Consider the following 9,836-nt stretch of genomic DNA (forward strand, 5'->3'; position numbering starts at 1 on the left):
TGCTCCATTCAGCTTAAAGAGACCTGCTACCATCCAGTTTAACCACAATCATATTTGTTTTTATGTGTTTAAACAAAACCAGACAAATATCTGTGCACGTCATTTCAGAGTGAAAAAAGGAAGTTCCTCAGCTTGTGGTAACAGCGTATGACATACAGATTTCTCTCTCTCTCTCTCTCTCTCTCTCTCAACGCGGCTTATGTGTCAATATATAAGTCTGTCTGCAGTTGGTGAGTTCAAATCTCCTAAGGACTACAACAGTAGACAGAAGGCAAGAAAGATGCCTTGGGTGTTCCTGTGGCAAACCAGTTCAAGCGAAATGAAAGAAAAAAGCCAGGGGGTTGGAGAAGGCGGCAAGGATCACAAAAAAAAGAGCAAGGCTTTGTAAGTACAACCGCACTTCTGAAATGCTTTTTTAAGACTGAACATTTAACTATGGAGAAGGTTCAATTGGAATTAGCATTAGTTACTTAAAAGTACTTCCATTCAGATGTTTATTGAGGGATCTAATGCTCCTTGTGCATCCAAGTTGTGGGGTTTTTTACAGCATCCACATGATATAATTGTCACCCCAAAACCAGTCTATATCCCCCCCCCCAATTTAATATAGATTTTATCCTTTTGGGGGGAAATCTGATGAACTGAAAAACCTGCTGCCAATTACTGGTTTGCAACATCTTAGCATCCCATTTACAATATTCAGCACCTGTCAGGAGGCATGAACATGCATGGGGTTAGGTTGCAAATTCAGTGGAAAGCTTCAGCACGTGCTTATTTTAAGCCCATTGTGCTGAAATCAAGGGAACCACTTGGAATCGTGCCTAAATTCAGGCAAATTGATATGTGAGAATTTTAGTAGGCTTTCATGTGCAGCTGTTTATGAGCATGGATGCATGTAAATGGAGCACTCTCTCTCAACATCTCATCATACTGAGAGGCATGATTGCTCAAGAAATAATCCAAGAGAGACAGAGAACACACATTTCAATCTACTACCTCTTGCAATTGATATGCATCATGGTTTTTTTCTTCCTATGCACAATAAATTACCGGATATTTTTATCATCACTTTCAGGGGTGTAGAACTGAAGAACTACTTTTTGTCTATTGTGCCACACATAGAATCACCTGACATCAAATATTCCACCTCCAAAGATGCGATGTAAGTATTAAGTAATATTTGCTATGCAGTCACTATTGTAGCTCTTTTTCACAGATTATTGCTTCTCACCTTGATCCAGGTCTGCCTGCAGAGCACATGCATCTGAATTCAAATGCACATGTGCTTTGGCTGTTCTTCTTCTTATTAACCCACCCTTCACCCTAAGGCGAAAATAACAGACAAAAATGCATTGTCAAAACACAATATTACAAACAGTTTAAACCAGCTTGCACTCACAGAAATATTGCAACACACAACTAGGCAGTGGGGCAGTTAGAAAAAATTAGACTGCACTCAGAGTGGCTGGGGTACAATTATTATTATTATTATTATTATTATTATTATTATTATTATTATTTCTAATGTAGCAGCAGCTCTTTAACTGTAATGTGCATCTATTTTGAAATGTGGTACAGAAGCCCTGTTCTGTGTCGGGTGCCCTCCAGCTCCTTTTGCTGAGCACAGATCTCATCTCAGCATCCCCAGAAAGCTGCCCCCATAATGAGTCAGATACTCCATGGACAAATTTTCCAGTTAGTGCCATCACTTATTCCTCTCTGCCAGGGAAGCACTTGTGTCTCTGCTTCAGAGCCCATCATGCAGCTATTAGAAGCACAGGAACCTCATCCCACACCCCTTCTAACTTATTTAACCTGGACCCATAGGGAGGCTGTGGCCAGTGAGAGCAGGAGATCTTCTTTCACTACCTAAAATCCCAGCAGAGCAACCAGTGGCCCAGGAGAAATCCTGAGAGTATCACATGGTTCAAAACATATTCATTCTGAATCTTCTTCCAATTTCAGTTTCGCAGTGGGTTCTTTCCTACAGTATGAAATCTCTAAATGTGCTACTTAGCAGTTGAGGGTTATCCATTCATCTAAGGCTCATACCTTAGACAAGACAGGAAGCGGAAATCCACCTCTGCAGAGCGTTTCAGAGCCCAGACTTAAAGGAAACCAGACAAGATAGCCAACAGAATTATCATAGATTGACTCAATATCCTGTCAATGAATCAAAGGTTTCTCTTATCGGCTTTTTAGCATTATGAACTTCCAAACTCATTATTATGTAGCCCGATTCAGGATCTCATTGAGCCATCAGGGTGATGTAGTAATGGATATGGGACTAGAATGATATACAGCAGTGTTTCTCAACCTTTTTTGGGCCAAGGCACACTTGTTCCATGAAAAAAATCTCGAGGCACACCACCATTAAAAAAAGTTAAAAAATTTAACTCTGTGCCGCCCTATATTGACTATATAATTATGACTGTAAGAAATACTTGCCAAAAAGATAGTAATTTGTGTCTCACTTAAGATTGTATTTTTAAAGTTTGGTTGTTAATTTAAAAGAAATAGTGAAGCTTTTGTTTCATTAGTTTGATGAATAAAAATGATGTCCTTTTATGATTATGTACTCAATAAATGGGGTTTTTTTGGGGGGGGGAATTCCCTGGATGCGCACTTAAATGAAATGTGTGGCGTACACCTATGCAAAATTGTTTTGCTGGGATTCTCGACAGGAAGTGCTGTGTCATTAATCGAAATGATTTAGCCTGCCTAAAATGAAAATACGTGTTAATATCATGACAGACTTATGCTGAAGAGTTTACTTTTCATCAATAAAAGTTTAAACACACCTACACGGAGTTCATAGCCCCGCCGAGGGAGGAGGAGGAGGAGTGGACCCAGCGACACACCCACCCCGCGGCCGCCTGCTTAGAGCCTAGCCGGGTGCGCGGCGGCAGCCATGGCGGAAGAAGGGCCGCCGGCGGGAGCCGAGCACCTGCCTTGACAGCCCCTGGGTGCCCCGTGAGCTGCGCCGGGCTGCCAACGTCGGGAGAAGGAGACCTGGCTGGCAGAGTCGGGAGACCATGAGAGCGTCAGCCCTGCCCCCTCCCACACAGCGCAGACTCTGGCGGGCGCCGGACGACTCCCGACATTCGGGAGAAACCGCCGGAGTCCACAGCTGCGCTTTGCGCATGCGCAAAGGACTCCCGAATGTCGGGAGCATCAGCGTCAGCCCCTGCCCCCTCCCACACAGCGCGGCTGTGATGACGGGCGCCTCAGGCGCGGCACGGCTTGGGAGTCGGGCGCAACTGCCGCGGGCGCCGGACGACTGCCGTGGGCGCAGCGGCTCGGCGCCCCTGGCAGCCTGGCACCCTGGTGAATTGCGGGCGACAATCGCCCTTCTCGTCACCGCACGTCGCGGCACACCAGCCAGCGTCTCGCGGCACACTAGTGTGCCGCGGAACAGCGGTTGAGAAACGCTGATATACAGTGAAGGTCTGGAACAAATAAAGTCTGAAGTGTTGGTCCCAACTCAATTATGAAACTCAAAGAATTAGGTAAATAAGGTAAGAAGCATAGCTCAGGTGGTAAAGCACAGATCAGAGGCTTACTCCAAAAGATGTTTATTCGGCTTTACGCCCATCATAAAAAACAACACAACAAAATAAATCAAATAAAACAGCGGACTCGTACAAGCCACAAATAATATAACACAATTCACAGCTCACAAGGACAAATATTAACAATTCAAAAAGAAAAGTTTAAGATTATGATTAAAAATTTAGACACTACGCTAAAATCAATATCTGATGTCATTATAGAAAATTCTTATTACTATAAATAATCAGCTAACATTCCATTCTGTCTCTTGTACGAGAGGACGGCTGTTAGGAATTTAGCAACCTGTAGAGTAATATAAGGATCCACATCTTGAAGAACCCAGGCAAGCTGTAGGTCAACTGGTTTGTCAGCCATAGGCTGGATTATGGAGTTTAGTATACTAGCACGAGCCGAACTGTACATAGGGCAGATAAACATAACATGATGTAGAGATTCAGATGTTTTAATTTCACAAGCACACATTGAAGAGACTTGGCCCTTAGTAAATCTATGTCTCAGATCAGAGCATAGCTGCCAAGTTTTCCCTTTTCTCATGAGGAAGCCTATTCAGCATAAGGGAATTTCCCTTAAAAAAGGGATAACTTGGCAGCTATGGATCAGAGGCTTAATTTCAAGAATAGGTGGCAACTTGAACAAAATATTGAGGGGGCCCATCACCTCCACCCACCCGCCCCTGCACACACTTCTCCCCCCTCCCGACACATCTGTGGAGTTCAGCCGCCCACTCGCCTTTCAGCCCCCACCCATGAGAAAGAAGTTTCTGCCCTCTTGCCTGCCCACACTTGCCAGCTGCTCACCTCGCCTGCCTGCTAGCCTGCCTGCCTCTCCTCAACTGCCCTGGCTCAGATGCACTCAGAAATGGCACCAAAAGCAGGGGAAAGAGGGTGGCACCTGGCTGGGGTGCCCAAGGGAGGGAGGTGCCAACTTGCAGGAAAGGGGGAGGGAGGTGGCTCCCCAAAATATTTTATGGAGGGCGCAAATGAACCAGGACCCCATACAGCTGGCAGATCTATAATCTTCAGGGAAACTTGGGGTTAAACTAGGCAAGACATTGGAGAATTGTGATCAGTTCTCCCATCTTTTTACATTTATTTTTTTAAAAAACAGACATGGGGTGAAAAGCATTGGAACTGCAGTACTGGGAGGGGATGCTTAATCCTCCCTCCCATTTCCTTGGTATAAAATGCCCTCCAAGCTGAAAGGTACAACACACAAAAGTCTCCAACAACAAACAACACTGTGCTAGCTCAAGATCTCCGTCAAGTATGTGGTTTCTTGCACTTAAAACCATGTCTGCTTTTTCTTTCAGGCTTCCTGCAGAAGAGGTTACAAAGTGGTCAGAGTCCCTAGAAAAGCTTCTGGCAACCCAGTGTAAGCATTTTATCATTATAGCAGTTTTATGTGTTGTGAGTATATAATGTTGAAAGGAAGATGAGCAAAGCAGAATTGCCACTTTCAGAAAATATGACTCAGTTATGTAATATCCTCTGGGGTGGCCATGTGCTGTTATTCAGGACTTTAAAGTCCTTACATGCCCTGGACCCCACAGGTAGCAAAAAGCGCTTTCTTCCATATGTTCCATCCTGTTCTATAAGATCTGCAGATCCAGACTTCACCTATGTCCCTAGTTTTTCAAACCCATCCATCCCGTCCATATTTAATGTGTGTACATACTCTGGAAATATACTCCAATCTACTGGAGTTGATGATCTATTCTGACCTTTTAAAAAAGCCACCTTCCATACTGTTCCAGAAGATCAGATTTGGGGAGGACACGTGGTTTGCCATTGGCATTGGGTTGCTCACTGTGAAAATTCTCTCTTCCCCCCCCCTGCCATTTCCTCCTCCCCCTCCCTCCTCCCCTTCTCTACTTTTTCCTTCCTGCCCAATGGGCTGCTGATCTGAGCTGATTGCTTGCAAAGGGCTGTTTAACTGAGTCTAAGGCTACATAAAATTAAATTATTCCACTAACACCCAGTATACAATGTGTAAGAACAATCTGATCCCTGCGGGGGGGGGCACATGTGACCCCATGCATATGGGGTATCCCAAGCCTGTGTTAATAATAGGAGTAAGTGGCTACCCGAATATAATTTCATGCTTAAACATGTTTGAACCATTTTGGTTGCTGTAGCATTACAGTTAGAGTTTGTTCAACGTTCATTCAGACCTGTTCCATCATCTTAGGATAGGAAACCAAACAGCATCTGCACATCATGTTTTGAAAGATACCCCCCCCACACACACACACACCTTTTAACAGCCTTCCCTTGCCTCAAGATGCAAGCCCTTCGTCACCTTTACTCTTTACAAAGAGATCGCCCTTATATCACTTTTTCCAGGAATTCATATACCTCACCTCCACTGCTGCAAATGAAAACAATCTTCTTAGCCCTCCTTGGGAGATCGGCATATCCTATATGAGAACAAAGGAACAGCAGAGCACAAGACTATACTGTATTATAATTCAGAGCTAAGGATTCCATTTCCCCTCCATTCAATTCCCCCCCCTTCTTTGCCTTTCACGTTAAGCTCCCGCATGAGTGGATATAAAGCAGAATGAGCCCAAGTGTCAATGGAGATACAAGCTTCAGGCCCAAAGGTGATGGGGAAAGAAATACTTGTTGCTCCTGGCTTCTTTGTAACTACATGATTTAAAGTTATGCCCTAACAGAAACAGTTTCACCACCACCACAGCCTGGCTAGAAGGTTAATCAACCTACTAAAAGGCATAGTTTCTTGGTTATTTTGCCTCCCCCTTGTGTTAAAATTATGACTAAAGCCACGTCTGTGTTTCTGTTCACTGAAGGTGGTCAAGATGCTTTTAGAGAATTTCTAAAATCTGAGTTCAGCGATGAAAACATTGAGTTTTGGCTGGCTTGTGAAGACTACAAGAAAACCCAAGCTGATTGTTTGCATGGCAAAGCAGAGAAGATTTACAAGGAGTTTGTTCAGAACGATGCTACAAAGCAAGTAAGTTTGAAAGGAAAAATGAATAAATGTTTACGGCAGTTTTATTTGAAAGCATCCTGGTGCATTTTATATGTAGACTATTTCATAGTTTCATGGCTAACCCTTTGAAACTTAAGGTAGTAGGAACTCTGCTTGAGGCTATGCATTTTGGACTGACCCATATGCAGTGCGAATGCCCACAAGTTTTATTTCGGTTGCTATTTATCCCATGTACTGATGGGAAAGAAATAAAGCTCATATTAAAATGTGAACAGGAAACTACTTCTGCACTAAAACAATGTGCAAACCCAAATCCTTCCTAATTCACACTTCTCCAAATGTTGTGGTAGATGTCCAGGGAGCATGGTTGTTAAATTCCTAACCTTTTTTTTAAAAAAAAAAGAAAAATCTTGATCTTTTAATGTACAGTGCTGTTCAATGCAGAACCAGGCAGTACTGCAGGTGGCAACATTTTCACTCCAGGGGCTGCTGATATCCTGTTTCTCCTCCCCAAGGGAAAATCCAAGCAGCTAACAGCAAAACAAGAAGCAACCACTGCTAACACCAAATATCAAAATGAAACTCAATATAACAAAACATTGCAGATTTCAAAAATAAAAGACAAAGCTAAATTCATGTCAAAACAATAACATAAATCTATCAAACCCATGAGAATTGATTTAAAAGTCCTCTATATGGACTTGATATTTCGTCCCTTTTTGTACAATGATGGGAGCTGCTTCTCAGTGAGGTGACCCCCATGGCTGAATATTGTCTGAATATTCTTTGAATCCCAGGGTGTGAGAGAGATGTAAATCACATGGGCCTTCCCTGCCCAGTCAACGGTCTGCTCCACACTCTCCCAACTGCGGCGCCTTCTTCAGACAAGAGAGAATATTTTAATATTACCACATGCTTCAACTCCTCCTAGGGCAGAAAGAAAGAAACCAACTTGGGCTGTACCAAGTTCCCATTTACTGTTTCTATGTGGCACATGTGCTTGCTGTATGAAGTGTGGAAAAAGGCGCTGAACTTTTATAAGAAGGAAAACACCAAGTGGGAAGCCGACCTGAAGACACTTGTTTTGTAATTAACTGGAAGGGTTGTGGTTTTAAATTCATAAACCACGTTTTTCTGATAATATTTTTTCTTAGTTTTCCATTAAAATCCGATAATAGCCTCATTATAACAATACCAATTCATAATGCAATTACTAATACCAATCGTTCAAATACCAAATTATATAATTTAGATAAGGTGTGTCCCCCCCACCGGCATGCTAGAATTGATGGTTTGATTGTTTTCTTTATTTCAGCATTCAAAAATCTGATTCATTTTAATTGCATTTCAGTCATAATAATAATCCCTTATACAACAACTGCAATATTAATAATTTCTATTCATGTTGACACATTAAATGATTTATAAAGCTACAAGTGAGGCACTCAAACTATCTTCTTGTGCTTCCTGTGTGTGGCAATTATTCTGTCCATGGTGTTTCTTCCTGGATCCTTGTAAAATATTATGTCTATCTTTTTCCCGGTTGTTGCTGTTATCCAGATTTATAAACCATGTTTTGTACTTCATTTATGAAACCTGCATTCAGATGTTGCTGAAGTCTAATTTTGCTGTCCCTTAGGTCAACATTGACTTTTACACAAGAAAAGACATCGCCAAGAAGGCTCAAGATCCAACGCCTTCAAGCTTCGATGAGGCCCAGAAGCATGTGTACATACTGATGGAGCGAGACTCCTACCCTCGATTCCTCAAGTCCACATTCTATCGCAACCTGCTGGATAAGGTTGACTGCAACAGTCTCAAGTGAGGCTCCGCCTGACAAGAGTCAAGAATCTGAATCTTGACTGATGTTGACATCAGTTTTAAGAGTGGCCAGATGCCAGCGCACAAGATGGAACAGGGGACCAAAAGGGATGTTGGAACTGTCACCAACATAGACTGGTGTGCATGTGCGATGAAGGTGCCTGGGTGGTTCTCTCTGAGATGAAGTGGTTGAAAAGAAGAGAAGCCATTATGTCTTGGCACCACTGGACTAAAGACCACTTTCTGTGTTAGAATTTTCTCCTTCGAGAATGGCGCTGCAAGTGAGCCTTGGTGCAGATGTCATTATAAGGGAAGGATGAGTGTTTCCATTCCTGCTCTTACATCAATAGGCCAAGCTCACACAATTCTCATTACTACATTGATCACTTGCAGCTAGATGTATGAACTGACTCCCTTGAAAGGCATTGCCAGTGCATTGTGAGTTGATAGGAAAAGCTTCTCTCTTTCTCTTTCATAGTCCATGCACACCCATGCAAATAACTCTTTGATTATTTATTCTTGTGTGTGCACAAGACCCAAAGGAGCCAACAGCCCCAGGCATAGACTTCATGTGGCAGAATTGGGTACTATCCTGGCCATCTGCACTGAAAACAGGAATCTGAGAGCAGCCTAAAACAAGCCTGTGTAGTGTATCTGCACAAGCATTTCAGTTTGTGATTTTGAACAATATCCCCTCCTCCTCCCCTGTGCTGTTTTGGGATTCCCCTGACACCCCCAGAGCCATTTTGGGGGGAGGTAAAGGAGGAGAAAGGGAAAAGCTCCACTGGTCAGGTAGACAGGGGTGTACCCAGGATCAAAACTGGGGGGGGGGGGCAAGAGAGGGGAAGAGAGAGGGATGGAAGGAGGGAGGGAGGGATGGAAGACAGAGAAGGAAGGAAGGAGGGAAGGAAGGAAGGAAGGAAGGAAGGAAGGAAGGAAGGAAGGAAGGAAGGGGTGTGTGTGTGTGAGAGAGAGAGAGAGAGAGAGAGAGAGAGAGAGAGAGGAGGGAGAGAGAGGAGGGAAGGGAGAGAGAGAGAGAGAGAGAGGAAGAAAGAAAGAAAGAAAGAAAGAAAGAAAGAAAGAAAGAAAGAAAGAAAGAAAGAAAGAAAGAAAGAAAGAAAGAGGGGGAAAGGAAGGAAGGATGGAAGGAAGGAAGGATGGAGCTCCCATCCACCGCGCCCCCTTCCCCAGCTCAGGCTGCTTCACGCCCTCCCCACGTTCCTGTCACTGGCTGCAGCCACAGTGGGGGCGGAAACAGCCCAATTTCCATAACCCGCAGTGACTTTTCCCCTTCAGTTTTCGGAGGGGAAAAGTGTGGGTTATGGTCCGTAAAATACGGTAAAAAAAAATTGCTTCTAGGGGGGCAGCTGCCCCCCTGCCCCTTGCTGGGTACGCCCATGCAGGTAGATGTCCTTTGGTGAATCCTATCAAAAATGTTTTGGAATTGCAAAACATTAAATGTCAAAAAAAAAAAAAATGAAAAAAAAATG

The 9,836-nt window shown here is 43.5% G+C and overlaps 1 protein-coding gene across 1 annotated transcript; it reads left to right on the forward strand.

Moving 5' to 3' along the window:
- Positions 1 to 214: 214 nt before the first annotated feature.
- On the forward strand, positions 215 to 9,469 carry RGS1 (regulator of G protein signaling 1). The gene is made up of 5 exons (XM_035123951.3): positions 215 to 384; positions 1,076 to 1,162; positions 4,883 to 4,944; positions 6,383 to 6,546; positions 8,165 to 9,469. The coding sequence occupies exons 1-5, from the start codon at positions 281 to 283 to the stop codon at positions 8,348 to 8,350; spliced, it is 603 nt and encodes a 200-aa protein (XP_034979842.2). The 5' UTR covers positions 215 to 280; the 3' UTR covers positions 8,351 to 9,469.
- Positions 9,470 to 9,836: the final 367 nt, after the last annotated feature.

Source organism: Zootoca vivipara, chromosome 7, assembly GCF_965207765.1.
Source record: "Zootoca vivipara chromosome 7, rZooViv2.hap1.1, whole genome shotgun sequence".
In the NCBI taxonomy this organism is placed as follows: Eukaryota; Metazoa; Chordata; class Lepidosauria; order Squamata; family Lacertidae; genus Zootoca; species Zootoca vivipara.

Excerpts from the sequence above, each read along its gene's own strand:
- RGS1 (XM_035123951.3), top strand. The coding sequence starts at position 281 with ATGCCTTGGGTGTTCCTGTGGCAAACCAGTTCAAGCGAAATGAAAGAA. Across the intron at positions 1,163-4,882 it reads TCCACCTCCAAAGATGCGAT|GCTTCCTGCAGAAGAGGTTA; the intron begins GTAAGTATTAAG and ends TTTTTCTTTCAG. Across the intron at positions 6,547-8,164 it reads AGAACGATGCTACAAAGCAA|GTCAACATTGACTTTTACAC; the intron begins GTAAGTTTGAAA and ends GCTGTCCCTTAG.